The sequence below is a fragment of the Mobula hypostoma genome, chromosome 11 (genome assembly GCF_963921235.1).
Source record: "Mobula hypostoma chromosome 11, sMobHyp1.1, whole genome shotgun sequence".
Lineage (NCBI taxonomy): Eukaryota > Metazoa > Chordata > Chondrichthyes > Myliobatiformes > Myliobatidae > Mobula > Mobula hypostoma.
Window position 1 is genome coordinate 38897937 of NC_086107.1, and position 24906 is coordinate 38922842.

The 24906-nt window shown below is 40.5% G+C and overlaps 2 protein-coding genes and 1 long non-coding RNA gene across 4 annotated transcripts in view; 1 reads left to right on the top strand and 2 right to left on the bottom strand.

Moving 5' to 3' along the window:
• Window positions 1–5146, bottom strand: part of LOC134353662 (switch-associated protein 70-like) — a 154688-nt gene extending 149542 nt beyond the window's left edge. Inside the window, exon 1 of the mRNA XM_063061853.1 lies at window positions 4980–5146. The gene's annotated coding sequence lies outside the window, so the exon portion shown is untranslated. The remainder of the gene's footprint in view (window positions 1–4979) is intronic.
• Window positions 1078–21877, top strand: LOC134353663 (uncharacterized). Its single transcript, XR_010019649.1, has 4 exons — window positions 1078–1166; window positions 6407–6478; window positions 18381–18455; window positions 21541–21877. It is a non-coding gene; the product is annotated as an uncharacterized LOC134353663 (long non-coding RNA).
• On the bottom strand, window positions 6803–22838 carry wee1 (WEE1 G2 checkpoint kinase). Of its 2 annotated transcripts, none has more exons than XM_063061851.1 (11): window positions 21896–22838; window positions 18732–18955; window positions 16975–17032; window positions 15894–16066; window positions 14930–15051; window positions 14630–14776; window positions 11720–11818; window positions 10784–10869; window positions 10080–10250; window positions 9840–9985; window positions 6803–7659 (listed from the first exon to the last, which is right to left on the bottom strand). In XM_063061851.1, the coding sequence occupies exons 1-11, from the start codon at window positions 22370–22372 to the stop codon at window positions 7506–7508; spliced, it is 1857 nt and encodes a 618-aa protein (XP_062917921.1). In that variant the 5' UTR covers window positions 22373–22838; the 3' UTR covers window positions 6803–7505. The 2 variants fall into 2 exon arrangements, with proteins under 2 accessions (XP_062917921.1, XP_062917920.1); XM_063061850.1 differs by having other exon boundaries at window positions 16975–17044.
• Between the last annotated feature and the right edge of the window lie 2068 nt (window positions 22839–24906).

The following is a 24906-nucleotide window of genomic DNA, read 5'->3' on the forward strand; positions in this document are numbered from 1 at the left end:
TCCAGAATGAAGGAAATGTCCTCCTTCTTCAAGTAAAGAGACTTTCCTTCCTCTACCATCAATGCTGCCCTCACCCACATCTCTTCCATTTCACACACGTCTTCTCTCACTCCATCCTCCCGCACCCCACCAGGGATAGGGTTCTTCTTGTCCTCACTTACCATCCCACCAGCCTCCACGTCCAACACAATTCTCCATAATTTTCACCATCCCCAGCAGGATCCTACCATCAAACACATCTTTCCTTCCCCCCACCCCACTTTCTGCTTTCCACAGGGATCGCTCCCTTGTCCATTCATTCCTCCCTACTGATCTTCCTCCTGGCACTTACCCTTGCAAGTGGAACAAGTGCTACACCTACCCCTACACCTCCCCCTTCACTACCAGACCAAACACTCCTTCCAGGTGAGGTGACACTTCACCTGTGAGTCTGTTGGGGTCATCAACTGTATCCAGTGCCCCCCAGTAGGTTCAGAGACCATTTTATTGAGCACCTTTGCTCCGTCCACCAGAAAAAGCGGAATCTCCTGGTGCCCACCTATTTCAATTCTACTTCCCATTCTCGTTCCAACATGTCAGTCCATGGTGTCCTGTACTGCTGCAATGAGGCCACAATCAGGTTGGAGGAACAACACCTCGTATTCTATCTGGGCAGCCTCCAACCTGATGGCATGAACATTGATTTCTCAAACTTCCAGTAACTGCCAACACCCCCCACCCCTTCACCATTTCTCCATTCCCATTCCCTCTCTCCCCTCATCTCCTTACCTGCCCATCACCACCCTCTGTGCTCCTCCCCCTTCTCTGATAGAAGAGCGGGTAGAAGGCTATAGAAGAAAGGGAAGGGGAAGAACAGCCAATCAACTTCCCAATGCTATTCTTCACCCCTCCCCCTCTCCTGGTTTCACCCCCTCACCTTCTTGCTCGAACTTCTCATCTTTTTTTTCCAGACCTGATGAAGGGTCTTGGCCCAAAATGTTGATTGTTTACTCTTTTCCATAGATGCTGCCTGGCCTGCTGAGTTCCTCCAGCATTTTGTGTGTGTTGCTTGGATTTCCAGCATCTGCAGATGTTTTCATGTTTGGAGTATTGTGATCAGTTTTCAAAGTCAAAATCAAAGTCCTATTCTTTGATAATAATAAATTTATTATCAAAGTATGTATACGGTACGTAGATTCATTTTTTGAAGGCATTCACAGGAGAAATACAATAGTCAATGAAAATCTACACACTAAAGATTGGCAAGCAACTAACGAGCAAAGACGAACTGCAAATAAATAACTATGTACATACTTAAAGAAAACATGATTTGTAGAGTCCTTGAAAAGTTGTGGAATCAGTTCAGAGTTGAGGTGAGTGAAGTTATCTATGCTGGTACCCTGATGGTTGCAGAGTAATAACTGTTCCTCAGTCTGGTGGTATGGGACCTGAGGGTCCTGTACCTCCTTCCCAGTGGCGGTAGCAAGCAGGGAGCATGTCATGGATTGCTAGATCGTAGGGTCCTTTTTGTGACAGCACTCCTTGTAGATGTGCTCAATGGTTGGGGGGTGGGGGTGGGGGTGGGGGTGGGGTGGGGTTTGCCTTCATGGTCAGGGTACATTCCACTATGCATCTATAGAAGTTTGTCAATGATTTTGATGACCTGATGAATTCACACAACCTTCTAGGAAAGGAGAGGTGCCCTCGTGCCTTCTTTGTGATGGCACCTACAAGCTGGTCCTAGGAAAGACCCTCTGATAAGATAATGTTAAGGAATTACTGACCCTCTCCACCTCCAATCCCTAAATGAGAACCGGCTATTAGACTTTCAGTTTCTTCCTCCTGAGGCTGCAAAACAAGTTACAAGCCTATGGTATTACAGAAAGATTCAACACGGATAAAGCAGTGGCTGATTGGCAGGAGGCAAAGAGTTGGAGCCTTTTCTGATTGGCTGTTGGTGGTGAGTGGTGTTCCACAGGGGTCTGTGTTGGGACTGATTCTTTTTATGTTATATGTCAATGACTTGTACGATGGAATTGATGGCTTTATTGCAAAGTTTGCAGATGATACGAAGGTGAGTGGAGAGGCAGCTAGTTTTGAGGAAATATAGAGGTTACTGAAGGACTTGGCAACTAACTGGCAGATGGAATACAGTATTGGGAAGGGTATGGCTATGCACTTTGGTAGAAGAAATGAAAAAGTTGACGTTTCTACAAACCTCATTTCCAGAAAAGTTGGGATATTTTCCAAAATGCAATAAAAACAAAAATCTGTGATATGTTAATTCACATGAACCTTTATTTAACTGACAAAAGTACAAAGAAAAGATTTTCAATAGCTTTACTGACCAACTTAATTGTATTCTGTCAACATACACAAATTTAGAATTTGATGGCTGCAACACACTCAACAAAAGTTGGGACAGAGGCATGTTTACCATTGTGTTACATCACCTTTCCTTTTAATAACACTTTTTAATCTTTTTGGAACTGAGGATACTAATTGTAGTAGATTTGCAATTGGAAATTTTGTCCATTCTTGCTTGATATAAGACTTCAGCTGCTCAACAGTCCGTGGTCTCCGTTGTCTGATTCTCCTCTTCATGATGCGCCAATATTTTCAATAGGAGATAGATCTGGACTGGCAGCAGGCCAGTCAAGCACACGCACTCTGTGTCTACAAAGCCACGCTGTTGTAGCCTGTGCAGAATGTGGTCTGGCATTGTCCTGCTGAAATAAGCATGGACGTCCCGGGAAGAGACATCGCCTTGATGGCAACATATGTCTCTCTAAAATCCTAATTTACGCCTCAGAGTCAATTGTACCTTCACATACATGCAACTCACCCATGCTGTGGGCACTGATGCACCCCCATACCATCACAGATGCTGGCTTTTGCACCTTTCGCTGATAACAACCTGGATGGTCGTTTTCATCTTTGGCATGGAGAACTCAACACCTGTTTTTTCCGAAAACTAGCTGAAATGTGGACTTATCTGACCACAGCACATGGTTCCACAGTCTTTCGGTCTATCTGAGATGAGCTCGGGCCCAGAGAACTCGCTGGCATTTCTGCATAGGGTTGATGTATGGCTTCCTCCTTGCGTAATACAGTTTCAAGTTGCATTTCTGGATGCAGCGGCGGACTGTGTTGAGTGACAATGGTTTTCCGAAGTACTCCCGAGCCCAGGTGGCTATAATTGTCACAATACAATGACGGTTTCTTAGGTAGTGCCGCCTGAGGGCTCGAAGATCACGCGCATTCAACAGTGGTTTCCGACCTTGCCCTTTACGCACTGACATGTCTCTGAATTCTCTGAATCTTTTCACAATATTATGTACTGTGGATGTTGAAAGACCTAAATTCTCTGCAATCTTGCATTGAGAAATGTTCCTTTTGAACTGACTAACAATTCTCTCACGAATTTTGGCACAAAGGGGTGAGCCACGACCCATCCTTGCTTGCAAAGACTGAGCCTTTGATGGACGCTACTTTTATACCCAGTCCTGATACCTCACCTGCTACCAATTAGCCTGCTTAATATGGAGTCTTCCAGACCAGTGTTACTTGAATATTCTCTGCACTTTTCAATCTTATTTTAACTCTGTCCCAACTTTTGTTGAGCGTGTTGCAGCCATCAAATTCTAAATTTGTATATGTTTACAAAATACAATTAAGTTGGTCAGTAAAACTATTGAAAATCTTTTCTTTGTACTTTTGTCAATTAAATAAAGGTTCACGTGAATTAACATACCACAGATTTTTGTTTTTATTGCATTTTGGAAAATATCCCAACTTTTCTGGAAATGGGGTTTGTAAATGGGGAGAAAATACAAAAACCCTGAGGTGCAAATGGACCTGAGAGCCCTTATGCACCATTACTTAAAGGTTAATTTGCAGGTTAAGTCTGTGCTAAGGAAGGTTAGTGCGATGTTAGCATTCATTTCAAAAGTACTACAGTATAAAAGTACTGAGCAGTTTTGGGCCCCTTATAGAAAGGACATTCTGAAACTGAAGGAGGTTCATGAAAATGATTCCAGGATTGAACAGCTTGTCATATGAAGAGTATTTGATGGCTCTGGGTCTGTCTTCACTAGAGTCAGAAGAATGAGGGGTGACCTAATTGAAACCTATCGAATGGTGAAAGGCCTTGAAAGAGTGGATATGGAGAGGATGTTTCATATGGTGAGAGTCAAAGGTCAGAGGACACAGCCTCAGAGTAGAGATGCATCCTTTTATAACACTGATGAGGAAGAATTTCTTTAGCCAGAGTGGTGAATCTGTGGAATTCATTGCCACAAGCTGCTGTGGAGGCCAAGTCTAGAATATTTAAGACAGAGGTTGTTAAGATTCTTGATTGGTCAGGGCATGAAGGAATTCAGGAAATTGGGGCTGAGGAAAAATGTATCAAGCATGGTGAAGTGGTGGAGCAGGCTTGATGGGCCAAATGGCCTAATTCTGCTCCTATATCTTATTGTCTTATGGAATCAGTTCCAGAGACCTGACCGCTGTGACTTTCCCCTGCTAGGCCAATCTCTTCCCCCCCCCCCAACCCCCCAAACAGTTCCCAAACTGATATACCTGTTGTTGAGGGAGATGGCCACAGCAGTACTCTACACTGGCTGTTTAACCCCTTTCTGTCACTCAGTTTCCTATGGCCTGCACCTTGGGTGTAACTACCTTACTACAAGACCTACCTATCAACCCCTCAGCCCCCTGAATGAGCAGGAGTTCATCCAGTTCCAGCTCCAACTCCTTAACGTGGAGTGTTAGAAGCTGCAGCTGGATGCACTTCTCGCAGGTGAAGTAGTCAAGAATGCTGGAGGTGCCTCTGCCTTCCCACATTCCACTACCCTGCCTGGTGTCTCTACTGTTCCCAAATGAACTATAAAAGAAAACAATAGAACTGTGCGGGAGATTAAAAAAACTGACAGCTTTTTTGCCTTCTCTTACCAAAGCCTAAAAAAAGACCACTCTCTGACCACTCCTCTAAACCCTACCTTAATTTTCTTTCTTGTCAATCAATCCTGTACGCTGATTGGGTGCTGCTCAAAGCTCCAAACTCAATGAGTCGCTGCCTTTTCTATTCAGTCGGTGAACCTGAGCGTACTGCATCTTCAGGCTTCTGATCTCTCTAATTGAGTGCTGCTCCAAGCTTGTTTTTAATGAAATGCTTTGCTCGCTTGTCCTTACAGATCTAAATCATCCCATGATCCTCCCACTTCTCCAGCTCTGTATCCCTTTTGCCAATCAACTTTCCAGCTCTTAGCTTCATCCCTCCCCCTCCTGTCTTCTATCATTTCAGATCTCCCCCTCCCCCTCCCTCTCCCACTTTCAAATCTCTTGCTATCTCTTCTTTCAGTTAGTCCTGACGAAGGGTCTCGGCCCAAAATGTAAACTGTACTTCTTCCTATAGGTGCTGCCTGGCCTGCTGCGTTCACCAGCATTTTGTGTGTGTTGCTTGTAGATCTAAATCATACTTTTTTGCCTATAGTTAGGTAGATAAAGTGCTCTTTATCCCATTAGTGCATTTACACACAGCAGTACAGAAGTCAAAGGTGAGTTAAGATCAGGTGCCAATTCAAGTGCTATCTGATTTGGCCGCAGAGCATTGTGTTCCACCGCTGGGTTCAGTTGTTCAAAGTCCAGCTGCCAGGGGCATTTTGCAACCTGTCCCTTGGCTTTATTTCAGTCATGGTTGCTATACTTGCGCACAATCTTATCGATTTGAATGGGGTTGACAGCCTGAATTGAAAAGGCCACTTGAACAGTTCAGGAGAACCTTGGGATCTGCCACAAGATAGTTACCAAGCACAGACAACATCACAGAGCAGAATGTACCCTATACATAGGTATGAGCTTATGGCCCACATAATATACAACAGTGTATATTTTGCCAATAAGTTAAAGACTGGTTTACTCTGCAACCTGAATCTATACAAATGCAAGCATGCACTACTAGTCCATAATGGATCTAACGGACACCAATAGTTGAATAGCCATCAACCCCAAATGTTTCTACCTCCTGACCAATTCCCTATTAAAGTTAACAGGCTGCTTCTTATATCAATTTTGCTAATTTATACAAAATTATGCCAAATGACTTCCAGAAGTTTGCTGCAATAGTTTTCTTAAAAGATCATGATTTGTTAATCTTTCTATGCTGGTACACTCCAAGTAGTTGTTTCCAATGACAGTTTCAATAAATTTCCTACCGATAGCAGAAGACAAAGAAATTCATTGTACTTGTACTTTAAGAACTGGGCATAGCACGTCACTTATGAATGGGGGTTGGGGGAGGAATATTTGCTGCAAACTTATTTTCCCTTTCACTGCTTTAAAGAGGATTAGATGTGTTATCTTATAATCAGTTTCAATGTATTCTCTTTCCAAGTAAAAGCACTCAAAATATACCATTCTCACAAAGGGTTCCGGCCTGAAACATCCACCGATCTTTTCCACGGATGCTGCCTGAGCTGCTGAATTCCTCCAGCGTGTTGTGAGTGTTGCTTTGACCCCAGCATCTGCAGATTATTTTGTGTTTACAAAATATACTATTATAGTTTAAGTTCTTGGCTGTGAGGAATTTTTTCCCTAAATATTTATCTAAAATCTTTGCATGAGAAATCAAAGTATTAATTTTTTTGCATCTTAGTTGACAAAAATAAAATTAATGAATTTTCCATCAGTGGTTCCATTAACTAAATGGTTAGATATTCTCCAAAATTCCCATTTACTGGATTTTTAAAATATCAAATCCATACATTCAAGTAATTTTATGCTCACATTAACAGACTTCATACCAAAAATTTACATTCACAAATGTACAGTTTATTGGACAAGACGGTGACAGTCCACAATTTACAGTATAGTAAATAGAAACACTTAAAGAAACACAAGGTGCAATGTTTTTCTACAATGCACTAGCTTAATAAAACAAAAACTGCTATTAAACACAAGTATAAATGGTGAACAACTGTTAGTTGCCTTAAATCACATAATTAAAAATATATTCCAAAAAGCCTATTTCTAATACAGCAATGATTGTTTAAAATGCTAATAAATTTTACAGCAAGTGTACAACACTGACTAATATAGCAGCGGTTTTCTCAAGACAAGTTCACCCACAGGCTCTTGCCATGGATCTCAAATGTCTACAAAGTGCTCCCAGTACAATGTATAACATGGTTACAGTACATACTCCCAATGTACAAAACGTGGGTTTAAAATCTAAACCCCAGAAAATTTACAGAACTTATGGTGCATGAGCCACTCAATAAAATGTCCCAATATATTCTTTAATCAATCTGTCCTTTTTATTCAAAAGGAACCCCAAAATCCAAAAATAAAAGAAAAAATTAAGACTCCATAGGCAGCAGAAATGCTACATCTCAATAAAATCTTGCAGGTACGAGTATCCTTAACGGGTCCTACAGTTGTGTGATAACTAAACTGCCAATGACTTGCCACAAAAAATCCAAATTTTAAAAAATAAGATAAAATTGGTTACAACCAGCTACACAATTTCAGTAAATTGTAAGGCTGACAGAACGGTTCATCTTTTTCCCAATGATCCGAGTATTTCTGTTACTTTGCACTGTGGACCTTGTTGTCATTCGGTCAGTAAACAACACTCGCTCTTCTGCTGCTGCTTTTGCCATTTGTGCCTTCTTTAATTCTCTGAAATAAAAAAACCACAAAGTTTATGGAAAGCATAGGTGTTTTGTCCCTTAAATCTTAGGAAATAAGCTGGAAGAATATTTTTTCAGTAAGCACTGAAAAACAGTTTTACAATTTAGTAATGATAAATACCCCATTGCAATTGTATGCACTAGTTAATCACTCAATATCTACAAAGCATCATTTCATATTTATGAATCAAAGACCAGGAAAGTCTAAGGACAATCTTCAGGTGCCAAAGCAGCTGTGGGCCTAAGCAACAAATGCAAAAATTCAAAAACAAAGGACAGATCTTACTGGCTGAGTCCCACTCATGGGCTGGTTCATCCACAATTACATAGTCAAAATGTAGCAGTGTAATTTCACTGGCCTCCACATGGAGGAATGCAGTAGCATTGTTGTTGTTCCTTTCTACATCTTGTGTCGCACGGATGGAAAGTGTGCAAGGAAGCAACCAGATTCGAACTCGGGATTATTCGCCTCGTAGTCCGATGCTGATGACACTACACCACTGGCCGTAACACTTTTTTTTCCCAAATACACCTCAGGTAGTGCAGAAAAGAGCCCAATCCAAAACAGGTAAAGCTAGGGCAGCTATAAAAGTCATTGGATTTTAAGTTAAATCAGATTTCAAGGCATTCAAGTCGCAAAATTGGAAACAATTTAAAACATTAAAGTTAAATATTATTTTCTTTCTCCTTAGCACTAAAATACACACCAGAAACCCCATGCTGGGATGATGTACAGTACAATTAGCTTTCCAAATTCATTAGCGAGTCCTGGTCTTCTGAATCTGACTGTGCATGCACAGAAATCTCAGACTTAATGTAGTCTCAGTGACTGAAAGCCCCATAACCCTTTGTATATACAATTTTCTGGACAAAAAATGTAAGCTCAATGAAACTAAAATTAGTGCAAACCTTGACAATTTCTCTAACTCCATCTGCACATATGGAGGCTTTGTAAGGCATTGGTATATGATGAGCAGTTTTGGGCCCCTTATCTAAGAAAATATGTGCCGACATTGGAGAGGGCCAGAAAAAGTTCACGAGAATGATCCCAGGACTGAAAGGGTCAACATATAAGGAGCATTTGATGGCTCTGGGTCTGTACTTGCTGAAGTTTACAAGAATGAGGGTGAATCTACTGAATAGTGAAAGGTCTAGATGAAGTGGTCAGGAAAAGCATGTTTCCAATAGCAGGAGAGCTTAGGACCAGAGGGCAGGCCTTAGAATACAAGGATGCCCCTTTAGAATAAAAATGAGGAGGAATTTCCTTTGCCAGATGGTCGTGAATCTGTGGAATTCATTGCCACAGACAAAGTGGAGGCCAAGTCATTGGATATATTTAAAGTGGAGGTTGATAGGTTCTTATTTAATAAACATACCAAAGATTACACACAAGGAGAAGGCACACGAATGAGGTGGAGAGAGATAATATATCAGCCATGATGGAATAACGGAACAGACTCAATGGGCTGAATGGCCTAATTCTGCTCCAATGTCTTATAGACTTGTACAATCTCAATGTAAATAGCAAGGGCAGAAGTGCTGACATTTTCAGGATATCTGCTTGTGCCCACAACAACTCAGATGTGCCTATACACTACACATACATGTTGGGCTTCATACATTTCTTATGTGAATGGCTTAGTTATTCATTATCTAACACCCCCCATATCACTGTAGAGCTCAGACAATAAGCTTTTAAACAAACAAAATAACACTGTTCTGAAAATCAGATTCTACCTTTGCAGAAAAAGCTAAAATAATCATGAAATTTGCAAATTCTATGATCAACATTAATTTACAGGCCACCTGGGATTACAAACTGGTTATGTTTTCACAAATGTCTATAATAGAAAAATGCACAATAATAAAAAAATTACTCAGCATCACACTTCCATAGTATTGTAATGAATAGCACAAAAGTGCAAGATTGATAAGAAGAACTACTAGAAGTGGAAAATGAAAGCCAGTTCTGTCATTCCTAAGAACAAACATACACATATACACAAGTTGGACTTCTGAATGTAACACTATTATGGAAGCTCATTCATATGCAAGAGTCCACAGTTCCAGGTGTCTGCATCTTAGGGACATCCTGTATTCATGCATGAAGGAAGTTCAAGTGACAAAGAAGTACATGGGATCCAAAGTATAGTTGGCTAATGTGCTTACTTTTGCAACAGTGCATTTTTGAATTTTTCTGCATTTAGTTCTAACCGAAGTTGATCAGCACTTTTTCTTGCAGTCGGAAGCAGCACTGAATGTCTGATTAAAGCTCCTGCTGTGGGTCGTTTCTCTGGATCTGGATGAAGCATTAACTGAAAAAAAACAATTGAAACATCAATTATTTACAATAGTCTGACATAGTTGAAAATCTTGATAGAGAAAACAAATTTTCTAACCAAATCTTACTTTCAATAAATCCAAAATTTCCTGGGAGTATGCTTGTGGAATTGTAGGAAGCTTTCCTCGTCGTATTTCATGCCATTTTTCCCCATTTCTTGGCAATGGCTCTGCACCAGCAGCAGATATAACAGTGAGAGCTAGAGCAAAGATATCTGCTTTTAGCAAATATCTGTAATCCTGAAATATGTTTGAAAGGATGTCATTGGGAGAATAAATGGAACCACAAAAGAAACTCAAATGAAATTAACTCTGATTATTTGCTAACCACTTCAACTCGCACAAAGACCATCTACTATGATGGAACAGACAAAAGTATCAGATAAAAATTCAGGCAGTATTTCTACGTTTATACAGGTGGATTCAAACTGCAATGGTCAATTTTAGTTTGAAATATTAACACATTACTCAAACAAGCTACCTGATTCAAGCGTCATAGGTCCAAATACATCAGTTTCAGATCAGCATCTTCCCTGACTAACTATTCTTATTTGGGTCAATCAGCCCAAATATTCCACTATTAGCATTCAAAAGATCAATGTAAAAGCTAGCGATGCTTGCATGAAAATTTCTGACAGTAAAAATCCACATTTTAAGTTACAAATCAACTTTTTTTTTAAACACTGGGGAGGAGTTAGAATTTTAGTATCTTTCTTTAGATTTCCTTATTTACATAGATTCTATACACCTACTACAACAGGAAGAAAACTTACCTCTTGTAGTACTTCATTGGCCAGGTATCGACTATCTCCTTCTTCCACGTGAGGATTGGATACACGAGTAACATGTCCAAGGTCACCTAATTTTTATAAAATAATTTATTTACCATGTTTCCATCAAATCTTCCAATCTAAAATGAGACTATTCAGTCCATCATCAAGCTCTTTTTATTGGAAAAGGTTCCCAATTAGTCCTACTCTCCCATTATTTCAGTAGTCTACCACCTGATTTCTATTTTAAATACATTCAGTGGCCACTTTATTAGGTACACTTGCTCCTTAATGCAAATATCTAATCAGCCAATCATGTGGCAGCAATTCAATGCATAAATGTGTAGATATAGTAAAGAGTTGTTCAGACCAAACATCAGAACGTGGAGGAAATGTGATCCAAGTGACTTTGTTGGTGCCAAAAAAAATGACTTGAGTTTCTCAAAAACTGCTGACCTTCTGGGATTTTCACACACAACAGCTCTCTAGAATATACAAAGAATGGTGTATAAATTCAGTGAGCGGCAGTTTTGTGGACGAAAACACCTTGTTTTTGAGAGTGGTCAGAGGAAAATACTAGTTCAAACTGACAGGAAAATGACAGTAACTCAAATAACCACACACTACAACAATGGTATGCAGAAAAACATTTCTGAACACACAATACAAACCTTAAGTGGGCTGGGCTGCAACAGAAAACCATACCAGATTCCACTCCTAATAAAGTGGCCACCGAGTATACATGCATGATTCCCTTCTTGAAAATTGTTAAATTTACCTTTACCACCTTTATAAATCGCCTCAACGCACCTTTCTATAGAAAAATGAACCCACTACCCCTTAAGCAATTTTTCCAATACCATTTATTCTGCATTTACTGCCACAATGACAAACAGGAAAGTCCTATATTTCACATTTAACATTTGGAAATTATCCTACCTATTTTATATACAATATTTGTCGACAATATACAGTCATCATCATCCATCTCTTCTGCCACAGAATTAGTTACTAATTTTTTGGATATAAATATGTTACCTAAAAATAAGAATACAAATAATAGTTAGGAATAGGCAATGAATTTTAACATTCTGGCAGCTCTGTACATACATTTACAAATGATTTTCCAAGTTAGAATTTTTGAAAATTATTTGTTGAAAAGGGCAGAAGCCTCCAAATTTAGTATCTGAACTATTGGACTGAACAGTTTCATCACAGGTATAATAAATAAGGACGAGCACCCTTCAGTATGTTTGGCTGACACTGAGTTCCGATTTAAGATGGTGCTGATGAAGCCCAATGACTACTTACTGGTGGCAAAAAATACAACGAAACACTTTATTAATAAAACTTCTTGTAAAATCTACAGTAAATTATCACTGCAAACAAATGGCAAGCAGAGGCAAGGATGAGTCGAAGGTTGAAACGTATGGGTGCGAGCCAGTCCAGACAGAGTCGAGGCAAAGTGAGGCAGATTTGAGGCTCATCCACCAAAACCGAGAGTGAGGTTTGATCAATCTAAGTGCCAGGCCAATTTGAAAAGGTTGTGTACCGGCTGAAATGTGGCAGCAGGATCCAGGCCCACAGTGTACTAGGTAATGGGTCCCAGTACAAGGAACAACCTGATGTTTTGACAATTTAAATGCTGGGCCAGATGGACTGAAAAGGAAGGGTGTCAGACCAGAGGCTTGGGTCAGGTCAATTCTGCTCTACAACGCTTGCTTGGCTCTGTGCTGAATTGAGCTGAGGCTATAACCTGCTCTGAAATTCGTGCATATGGACTCTCTTTTGTTCTGAATGCTATTTGCTTACTTTTATTGTTGGCATGATTTGTTTTTCTCTCTGCACATTAGGTGTTCGAGTTTTTTTTTAAATGGGTTATTTTGGGGTTTTTTTTGTGTGGCTGCCTGAAAGGAGATGAATCTCAAGGTGTATGATGTATACGTACCTTGATAATAAATGTACTTTGAACTTCGAAAAAAGGAAAAAAAAAATCAGAATTATTGCACATGTATCAAATGACTTTAGATGGAGGTATATGCATCGATATTTTGATAAACTTATTACGATTATATGAAATACCAAATAATCAGTGATAAGTCTAAATGAGATTCATAAAAGCAAAATAAAAACCACAACTGTACTGTACAATTTGAAGTTAAATTAAATGAAAAAACATTTGCACCACACTCAAATATTACTTGTTTAAAACACTAACCATTTCCTAGTACAATTTAGGACTTAAACCTATGTTGAGCAACTCAGTGTTTTACTGGTAAAAAAAATACACGCTCCCTGTATTGTTTAATGTCTGTTCCTGTACAGCAGTGAAACAAAATAACTGCTATTCCAGATCTCATGCAGCACAAAAACAATAAAGAACACAATAATAAAAGCACAATAAATATAAACACACAAGATAGCTAATATACATAGATTAAATGTATCTCCATAAAATGATGCTAGGCTGAACATAATGTGACTAACAGGTAAGAATAAAGTAGTGGTCAAGTCAGTGGGTGGAAGTGTTGATCAGCCTTGACTCTTGGGAAAAGTAACTGTTTTTGAGTCTGGTGGTCCTGGCACAGATGCTATGTAGCCTCCTCCCTAATGGGAGTGGGACAAAGTCCATGAGCAGGGTAGCTGGAGTCCTTCATGATGCTACTGGCCCTTTTCCACCACCTTTCTGTATACATCCTTGATGGCAGGTAGGCTGGTACTAGTGATGTGTTGAGCAGTTCTGACTGTCTGTGTAGAACCTGCCTGTCTGCCGTGGTGCAGTTTTCGTACCAAGCAGTGATGCAGTTTGTCACAATGCTCTCCACTGCGCATTATATGGAATGGCATGAGCATAGACGTGGATAGTTCAGCTCTCTTCAGCCTCCTCGAAGTAGAGTTGTTGGTGAGCTTTCTTGACAGTGTAGATTACGTTCATGTGAGGTTGTGTGATGTGCATCCCAGAAGTTCGAAACTGTTCACAGTTACCACTGCTGTGTCACCGATGTAGAGGAGTGTGAGGTGCAAGTTTTCCTGAAGTCGATAACCACCTCCTTTGTCTTGTTGTAAATAAGGGGTCATTTTCCTGGCACCAGGCCTCGAGCTCTTCCGCCTCTCTGTATGCCTTCTCATTGTTATTGATGAGCCCCAGCACTGTTGTATCATCACATTGAACTTAACGAAGTGTTTGGCTGGGCAGTTACATGTGAGCAGAGTGTACAGCAATAAGCTCAGCACAGAGCCCTGGGGAGGGCACCCATGTTGAGGACAATGGACAGGGAGAAACGGTTGTGCATCCTGATTATCCAATGTCTGTTCGTTAAAAAGTCCAACACCCAGTTGTACAGTGACGTATTGAGACCAAGCAGTAGGAGTTTGTTCACCCAATCTGTGGGACAATATCACTGAATGCTGAGCTAAAACCCAGAAACAGCATTCTAACACAAGAGTTACATTTCAAGGTGTGTCAGGGCGAGGTGCATGTCAGATTGTAACCAAAATAAATCCTGGGCAGCTGAAAGAACAGATGCTAACAATTAATGAAAATAGAGGTGCCTCTGAGGTCCAAACTGGAGAAAAAATAGGGAGGCAGAGGTCATTGAGATAACTGCCAACAAGATTGATGCACAAAATATTGCTGAAATCAGGGCCAATGTAGGTGGTCTATAAAAAGAGATTACTGAGGATATAGGGCTTAAGGTAATTTAAAATACACAAGGAAAATTGTAGTCTATTCATGTTGTACTGGCGTATGGTAACAAAAAAATTCTTTTAAACATTGTACTTAATTACAAAAAGTTAAATGTGGACAAAAGCAGTAAAAGATGAGCATTAAGGGATCTATACACTTACTTGGCTTTATATCCATGTGTACTAGGGACATACTGTGAATGTATTTTAGACCTCGTGCAACCTGTAGTAGCAGGTCCCTTAGCTCTGGCTCATTAAAATATCGCCTATTCCTGTAATTTTCTGCTATGGCATCTGATAAGCTTCCACCTTTCAAATAAAAATATACAAAATGTCACTGCTCAAGATGTCCCAAATTAATAAATTGCAAAATAAGTTTTAAGTTTTAAAAAGTACATTTTCTTCAGAACATATTGACAGCACATGCTATTCTAAGTTAAAAATATTGGATTAAAACCTTACCATTGCAGTACTCATTTTGAATGAGCATATGGTCATCTTCTGCCCAGGCCGAATAATAGCGAACTACATGTGTGTGTTGACCTAGGACTGCATGTGCATAGACTTCCCGTAGAGCATTCTGTCTATATGTAAAAAATGAAATAAGATCTTCATCATAAGTTAGGACTTTATTCCCTGGAGTGTAGAAGAATGAGGGGAGATTTGAGTTAGGACTTTATTCCCTGGAGCATAGAAGAATGAGGGGAGATTTGATAGAGGTATATAAAATTATGATGGGTATAGATAGAGTGAGTGCAAGCAGGCTTTTTCCACTGAGGCTAGGGGAGAAAAAAAAACAGGACATGGGTTAAGGGTGAAGGGGGAAAAGTTTAACGGGAACATTAGGGGGCAGCTTCTTCACACAGAGAGTGGTGGGAGTGTGGAACGAGCTGCCAGATGAAGTGGTAAATGTGGGCTCACTTTTAACATTTAAGAAAAACTTGGACAGGTACATGGATGAGAGGTGTATGGAGGGATATGGTCCAGATGTAGATCAGTGGGACTAGGCAGAAAAATGGTTTCGCACAGCCAAGGGCCAAAAGGCCTGTTTCTGTGTTGTAATGTTCTGTGGCTCTATAACCAGTATTGCAGTAACATCAACAGAAGTATTTGTTTCAGGTATGCACATTCTATAAACCAGAAGACAAATGTGATCAAGTGCTGAATTCAAGCTTAGAAGATGATCTATTTGTGGGCCAGTTATCCTCATAGCAATAAGACATATAATTATTAATTTTTGGGTGGTAAATGAAGAAGCTGGATCAAAAAAGTGATTCAAACAATTCACTAGCACAGAAAGAGGAAAGGGCTGTATTCTTTCTTTTTCCATAACCATTACTCTATCCCATCAGAAGGACATTATAAAATCTAACTTTGAATTGTACATAGTGTCGCAGATGTGTATGTATAAATAGAAGCTACTTACTCATCAACTGAACCTGCTAATGGCTTTTTCGAGCGTTTTATGGCATAAATACAGCCATCGAGTCGCTTCACACATTTAAAAACAGAACCAAATTCTCCAGATCCAATCTTCTCCAACTCATGGAATTCTGTTGTATATCGCGATTTCATATTGCTTTCAGTAATTGGAATTCTCTATGAAGAATGGAATAAAAATCAGAAGCATTAAATTAAACTCAATTTGTTTCATGGTTTACTGTATAAATATGAATAATCAGATGAAGACTCAATTTTCAGTTGATTATTCAATAGCACCACAATCAACTAAAACACAACCTTGGCTTAGATGCAGCATGTTAAAAATGAAACCAGTCTAAATGTAACACTGTGATGCTCACTTATAAGCTTAATAGAGAGCAAGGAATACAGTGATGGAAACCTGAATCAGTGTTAAAAACTCAGTTCAAGCAACATGTATAGAGAGAGAATCAGACATGTTTTTCCAGATCAATGATTCTTCACTACAAGGGCCGCTTACCTGCTGCTGTTCAACAAGAAATTTTGTCATCAAGAAATGGGAACAATCATATTAAAATCTGGTGCTCAAATTGCACTCTCCCCACATTCAATCTATTTAAGCCTGACAAGATCTAACTTTTTGGTCCATTCATCGATTCCTCCCCGACCCCCCTCTAGAAATTGTTTTTTCCTTCAATCTGAAATATTAATTATTTTTCACAGACGTTGCCGACCTGAGTATTTCCAGAACTATTTCTTACTGTCCTACTTTCCTAAATCCGAGGCAACCCCTATATAACAGTCTGCAAGGTTACTGAAATTCACCCTTACAGAACTTGCGATAAATTAAATAAACATTGCTTTCCGACTCTCAATCATTGATGTATGTGCTATTGACATGGCTTCATACTATGGATTGTATGAAGGGATTGGCTGTTACTGAACTCAGAAAAAAAAACACCAACATTTTTGGCATGAACACAATGAGCTAAGTGGCACCTGCACTATAATTTTACAATTTCATGACACCAATTTTCTCATTGACATATACATAGCAATATATTTAACAAGCATTTTATTAATACCTTTGCTGGCCGGATACTTTCATCATCAAGCTCCCCATCACTTCCATCCATTAGTTCTCTGCACAGAAACCTAAAACAATTAGGTTATAAAACCAAGCAGTATGCAGATATTTTACTTTATGGTATAAAATATGAAATGATTTGTTAATCATTTACAAATGGTATATCAAACACATGATATATCAAAGTAAAGGCACAGGCAATTGCATCCATGTATCTAATAAAAATGGAAATTATGTCACAGAAAACATTAGCATAAAATGGACTAAGTTTTGCCACCTTCTGGAAGAAAAGTTAGGAGGTTCAGTATTACGTACATTTGAGTAATTGAATCAAAATCAGTTTTATTATTGCTGATGCATGTGGTGAAATGTTTTGTGGCAGCAAAACAGTGCAATACATAATAAAGACTAAGTTATAATAAATAACTATTTTATTATATATATATATATAATTCTATAACAATTAAATATAGAATTAGATCATTACAATGATTTAATTTCTACAGATCTATCATAGAGAGCATTCTAACTAGTTGCATCACCATCTAGTATGGAGAGGCCACTGCACAGGATCGGGAAAAGGTGTAGAGGGTTGCAAACTTAGCCAGCTTCATCACGGGCACTGGCCTCCCCAGCATCAAGGACATCTTCAAACATGATCCCTCAGAGGTGGCATCCATCATTAAGGAACCCACCACACAAGACAAGCTCTCTTTTTATTACCACTAGGGAGGAGGTACAGGAGCAACACCCACACCAAGTTTTAGTAACAGTTCCTTCCTCTGTCATTAGATTTTTGAATGGACAATTAACCTACCCATGAATATTACCTCATTATTTCTGCTCTCTTTTTGCACTACTCAATTTATTTTTTATATTTCTTACTGTAATTTATAGTTTTTATATGTATTGTACTGCTGCTGCAAAATAACAAATTACACAAGTCAATGATATTAAACCCGATTCTAATCTGTCAGGTGCTCTGGCTTTTCTCCATCTTGGTATCTTAATTGTCTATCATATATTAAACCTCACTTTACATGATGAAAAATTCCGAAGTGCAGTGGGTGGGTTGAGAGAATGTGTTGCGGCCACAAGGGTTAGGGGACTGATGGAATTCCTCAGCTGGTACTGACTCAATGGCATCTTTCTGTATCACAATAATTAAGGATCTACTTTAAAAGAGTTATGCAGTACTAAATTGCATTTAGGTGTCAAACACAGTGGATAATCATTTTAAAGAGATGTGTGAAACAATGGGACTCAATGTAATGCCTTTTCTTCATCACAGCAAGATTTTGATAAGAAATAATTTTCAATAAGGACTCAGGTCAGGCACCATAAAGACCCATGAAGTGTTAAGAGTCTTATCCTATAATGTTGACTGTTAATTTCCCTCCATAGATGCTGTCTGGCCTGCTGAGCTCCTTCAGCATTTGGCATGACTTTGTAAATAAAAAACCACAAGCAATATCAGTGGTAAGTGTACTTTCATCTCCATTTAGTAAATGCTAAGTGTAGCTCAGGTAGTCAAAGAGCTGTCAAACAAAGGTGACCAGTCATCGTTAACTGTCCACATTAGTTTGATTTGTTTTATGTGCATGCATGCAACAGCTGTTAACAGCTCTTCAAGAGATAACATTTGGCACAAGAACGTCAGAAGGGTATGGAAGGTAGTAAACATTTTCATATCAAAGTGTTTAGTGCAAATCTTAATTTAAAAATTTTCCAGAACTGAAGAGTTTCAATATTTACCCGTCCCAATACGTCCTTTTCCTTCTTCGACAGTGCACAGATGAAGAAGAGTGGAAGTACATGGAGTCTGGTGTAAACGGGTTAATGTTGACATGGGGGGGCTTATTCTTGTAATCACATGGCATTTTCTCAGACTGCTCAACATTCCTGAAAAGTGCCCCTCCTCGACGTCTAACTGAGCTGGAACCCAGGCAACTTGCAACCCTTGCTTTGGATAATAAACTCTGAAAAGATATAACAGCAGCCTCATTTTAATAACCTTAGATCACATTCAAAATATAAAAGTTCTAATAATGGGGTTTATATCAGTTCCATTTAAGAAACTCCATTCAGAATCAAGCCCCAATAGTTTTCAGAAAAGTTAAATGGAAAAGTTTATGCCTTTTACAACACCACTGGCATACATATTCATAATGATAGCCTTCTGCTAATATATTGCCTCTATCAAATCATTATACAATTTAATTAAAGTAACAGACAATGTATCTAACAGTCTGTCTCATAAATCAATAAACTAATAGTTGAAGAGAATTCCATAGTTTTGGAATGTCCTGAAGCAAAGTAAAATAATAAAATAATTCCAATGGTTTGAGCAATTCCACAAATAACAGACAAGATGAAGTCCTACCACTTCCAGCACAAATAGCCACAAACCATTTTACATTTAACAAAAGGCTCAGCACAAACCCAAGAAAGGCACAACCATATACAATGGTCTTCAGCCAATTCAATAACAGTAGATACTGGGGTACAGCAAATCTCATGGGAAATTGATATCAGTCCATGTCACACCACTATCAATCTCCATTTGGAACGAACACAATAACTGATTACCCACTGTACCCTGGGATAGAGAATCATACGGATTCACTATTCTCAAATTGAAGAAATATCTCCTCATCCCATCCTAAAGAGCCAACTCCTTTTACAAAAGAAATGTTTAATTTCATTAACTCTTCTGAATGTGAAGTAGTCCATTTCTGAGAAATATTATTCCATACAAGAATTCATATCTACATCGTCATTCACCTAGATGGAACTATGAATCTCGGTTCCACTTTTGTACCATTTCCCATTACCCCCAAATTGCAACACAAACCAAGTATCTGTCCAAATTCTCCTTAAATATTGTTTATAATTGAGTCTTCACAGCTTTCTAGAGAATTCCAAAGATTTAGGGCAAGAGGAAAGCTCTCCTCAGTTTCATCTTAAACCCTCATTATGAAACTATGTCTTAGTTCAAAAAGGCAATTGGTTCATTGTTGTCACATGAACTGAGGTTCAGCACATTCACATAGGTTAGGTCAACACATCAGTACAGTGAGATAATACAAGAGATGCTAAATTGTCTTACAAAGGGTTAACATCCTGCAGACAGATGCTAAAAGGAACCTAGATCTGAAACTACATTCAAGAATATTTATTGGTGTTTTAAAATATGTTTAAGATTCATACATTACTTAATAACAAATAGGAACCTATACCTTAACGAATTGAAACTCAAAATTCCTTCCCTAAATCCCGCAATATAAAAATGGTCAATAACTTAATATCTGCTCATGCAAGAGCATTTGCCAGTACCTTGGGATGAAACTATATTGATGATTCATTTACAAATTCATTTTTAAGTTTATTCTTTGTTTTTAAACCACACTACAAACTCTCTCATTACTTCATGCAGTTATGGAACAACTTTTCTCGTGTGTTTTTCATCCAACAAAATAAACCACTGGCAAAAGGACTTACAAAGAAATCCTATATGCAGGAAAAATCTAAATCCATCACGACAGATGATTGGATTGAACCCAAAGTGTATGCTCTATTGCCATGATGCCAACAACTGAAGTCACCACCATTACTCTAATCAACGTTTACAAACATGAAACATTAATCTGCTGAACTCCCTAGCATTGTTAATTTATATAATTGAGACAAGAGTCTCAATTATATAACAAGGGTCTGATTACCCTTCCTTTGAAGACAAAATGTTTAGAAACAGTACTTAGAAGAAATTCACAAATAGATCAATAAACTACAAGCAAAACCTACTGAATATTCACCAGCAGTACAGAATGATTTCACAAACTATTCACATATCCCACCAACCTCAAGATCACAAGCTTGACAGTCAAAATGCTGTAGCAATCCAATAGTAATCATGAAACTATGACAGGAGACAAATGCTTCCTTCAAAAATTAGACACATACTGTACCTTGAAAATTAGCAGATTTTCACCGTAGTTTAATTATTTACAGTTCTAGTAAAACACTGTCCTTCAAAAACTCACACTTAAAACCCAACTTTATCAAATGATCAAAGTTAGTTTTAAAGTATATACGGCAGTGGGGTTCCATTACTTCATAACCCAACAGTAGTGCAAGATGTCAGTATTCAGGTAAGTCAATCCTGTTTACTATCGAGTGTAGCAGTTAAAAGATTAATAGACAGAGGCCCAACTCACTGATTCACAGACAAGTTTGATCCCCACCATGGGCAGTTCAAAGAAATTTCGATCCAGGTTACTCAATTTGTTTCTCAGTGGTAGTGACAGTGAAAACACTGGGCTGTCAAAAACAACATTTGGTTCACTGCCATACCGCAGGAAAGAAATCTGCCAGCCTTACGTGATCTCACACCCACCCATAAAAATGCCTTTCACTGTCCAGGGAAAATTAAGCAGAGGGAACACTTGTTATGAATGTTTTTCCCTTAATCTATTGTGTTTTGCCTGGAGATATGCGAATTGATAGAAAAACTGACTAAACATAAATTTTCGGACAACTTTCAAAAAGCTTTTTGTCCCCACAGACAAAAAGTACAACGATCCCCATTGTCTTTGCTGCTGATCACGCCTAAACATGGAAGGACTTAAACTCCACTGGTCTGGCAACAGAAACGATCACTGCCACAGTTCAACACGGCAGAGCTACACAGCAATTTGATAAAGTCAACAATCCACGCACAGGACAGGTCTCAGAAAAACCTCCGTCCGAAGACAAAGCAGACAGGCAATAAAACGAGAAAATATCGACTTTGGAGCGAACTATCCCCTTACTAGAGAAAACGGAATTTAAAAACTTAGATCGACAGTTGACCATCACTGCCAAGCCAGGATCTTTAAACCCTTTGAGAGAGTTTAGCTGCAAACCCCGGAGCCTCTCACCTTGGGGGTGTGCGGCGTGTCGAAGAGCCGGAGCTTCCTCAGGGTTTTATGAGGGGGAGTGTCGGGACAGTCCGGGATGGGGGAGCTGCACTCGTCCTGGTCGCCGCCCTCTCGGATCGGGGAGCTGCACTCTTCGCGCTCGCCGCCCTCTCGCAGCGGCGAGCTGGAGGATTCCTCCATGTCTCGGCGGTCCCGGTAGTCGCGGCGGCCCTTCAGGGGGGAGGGGCTGCTCACGAACCCGTCCTCCCAGCTCAGGTTCACCATCTCCAGCTCCTCGTCCTCGGCACGGTGGCCGTCAGCGCCCTCGCCGTACTTGCGCTCGGGGTCCGGCGACTCCTGGAAGGCCGAATCCTCGGTGCTGTTACCGCCGTCCTCCTCCTCCTCGTCGCTGCCGGAGAAGTTCAGCTTCTGCACCAGGGAGCGGGAGGCCGGGCCGGGGCTGGTGCCGGCCTTCAGACAGGTTCGGCGGAAACTCATGTCGACTGGAAACCAGCAGCTCGGGCAGAGGCAGAACGAGAGGCGGCGGCGGCCCAAACTCGGGCAGAACAGACCCGAGACCAGTCTGGGTGACACAAACTAACGGCAGGTTTTGAGGGACGGTCCGGCGGCCGATCGTGTGCACGACGGTGTCGGTTACTCGGCTCACGCCTCTCCCAGTCACTCGACCCGCGCACACGCCACAACACTGCGGCTTTCCCGCGACCGTTAGTCACGTGGCCATTTTAGGCCAATAGCGGCCCCGCTCCGAGTTTTCAAAAAACACTCGGTCACCGGACCTGCGGGTCCCCGGCTGCGCGCGCAGTCCGGCTGACGGCGTCATTTTCGCGCCAAACGCTCTTGACCTGATTCAACCCTCGTTTGGCACCGCCTCCTGTTGTTCGGGAGCTTTACTCTTGTCATTTGTAACTAATGCTGCAAAGTTTCAAAAAAAATAAACAATCAATACTGCTCTTTATAAGATCAAGGTGGAGCCTAGTACTCGTTTTTACGTCTCATTGTTAAAGCTGTTTCTCCGAACCATCTTTTTAATCAGGTTAAACATGTTAAATCTAATCAACCCCGACTTGACAAAGTCTGCCATTTCAAAGTTGTTTCAACTTTGTTTCAACTGTTTCAAAGTCAACCAAATGCCATTTAAGCATGATTTTGTTTGCTGTTTCTAACCTGTCGCTTCGTTGTCACTAAACTGCAGATTTACAAAGAAACCAGTATTCTATTTACAAATGATGGTGAAATATATACACAACTGGATACTCTTTTGCTAAACGTTGAGTTAAATATATTGCTAACGCAGCCCCCCCCCCACCCCAGGGGCTATGCTATAAACCGTTTACTATCATGGAATTATTTAAATCATTTAGATATGTACAATAAAACTGATAAACAGGGCGGCATGGTTGCATAGTGGTTAACAACACCCTACAGTATCAGCGAACACACACACACACAAAAGTACAGGTTACGATGAAAGGTCTTGGCCCGAAACGTCAACTGTTTACTCTCTTCCATAGATGCTGCCTGGTCTGCTGAGTTCCTCCAGCATTTTGTCTGTGTTGCTTAGATTCCCAGCATCTGTGTTTGTGACAATATCAGCGAAACCGGGTTCAATTCCCGCTGAAGCTCAATAGGTAAATAAATCTTATCGTATGGCAGTAGTGCCATACGATAAGACACAATGTTTAAAGGGAGAGACAATTCCAGTTCCCGATCCCTGGTGTTCGGGAATTCAATGCCAGCTCCAGCTGCAACCCTCGGCGTACTGTCCATTTCCTCGCTTCAGTCTGCGCATTTCGCTCACACTTTGAAGCTTCGTTTTACAACCCAAACAACTGAGCCAACTGCCAAGTTTCCAAACAATTAGACGCCAGGTTATCGGAGTTTTAGTACATTGACTCCGCAGCGCCGAAGAATGCCGGTGTTTAAATGAGCATCCTCCTACTCTAAACATCTCTTACAAAGTTCCTTTATTTCTCCATTTCCTCCTCTCTAAACAAGACTCCCCTTGAGCAGTGGCAGTTAGGGGCTGGAGGTGTCGATCAGCCTGACGGCTTGGGAGAAGTAACTTGTTTTTTAGTCTGCTGGTCCTACTAAACTGGTGGGTGCGGGACGAACAGTCCACGATCAGGGTGGGTGGGGTTCTTCATGAGGGTGCCGGGACCTTTCTGTATGTAGTATGTCCTTGGTGGCAGGTAGGCTGGTGCTGGTGATATGCTGACGACCCGTAGCAGACCCTCCCTGTCTGTTTCAGTGTCGTTTCCATACCACACGGCGCTCGCAACTGTGCATCGGCAGAAGATGATGAATACTGATGTGCATAGCCCCGCTCTCTTCAGAAAGTAGAGGGCTGGTGAGCTTCCTTGACTGTGGAGACAGTTTCTGGTATCATGAGAGTTTGTGAGAGACATGCAAGGTGTTCGAAACTGTTTACACTTTCCTCCGATGTAAAGTAGGGTGTGAATGGTACACGTCCTCGTGAAACAGGAGGTGCTGCTTGTATCTACTGTGCATGCCCACAAGAAAACGAATTTCAGGGTGGTGACATGCATGTACTTTGATAATACAATTACTTTTAATTTTGTCTTGTTGGTATTGAGGAACAGGTTGTTTGCCTGGCACCAGGCCGCCAGCTCATCCACCTCCTCTCTGTAGGCCGCCTCATCGTTGTTGGTGACGACCCCCACCACAGTCGTGTCCTCGGCGAACTCGATTAGTCGGGGGTTTGGCCGTGCGCGGAGTGCGCAGCGGGGGGCTCAGGACACAGCCCGGGGGGAGGGGGGCACCCGTGTTGGGGAGGGAGGAGCGGCTGCGCATTCTGGCTATTTGAGATCTTTTGGTTAGGAAGTCCAACACCCGGTTGTACAGTGGCAGACCGAGGAGTAGGAGTTCATTCACCCAAGTCTAAGGGACAGTAATGTCAACTGCCGAACTCAAATCCAGGAACAGCATTCTGGCGTGTGTCCTTGTTTTCTAGGTGTGTCAGGGCCATGGACAGGACAAATGCTATGCTATCT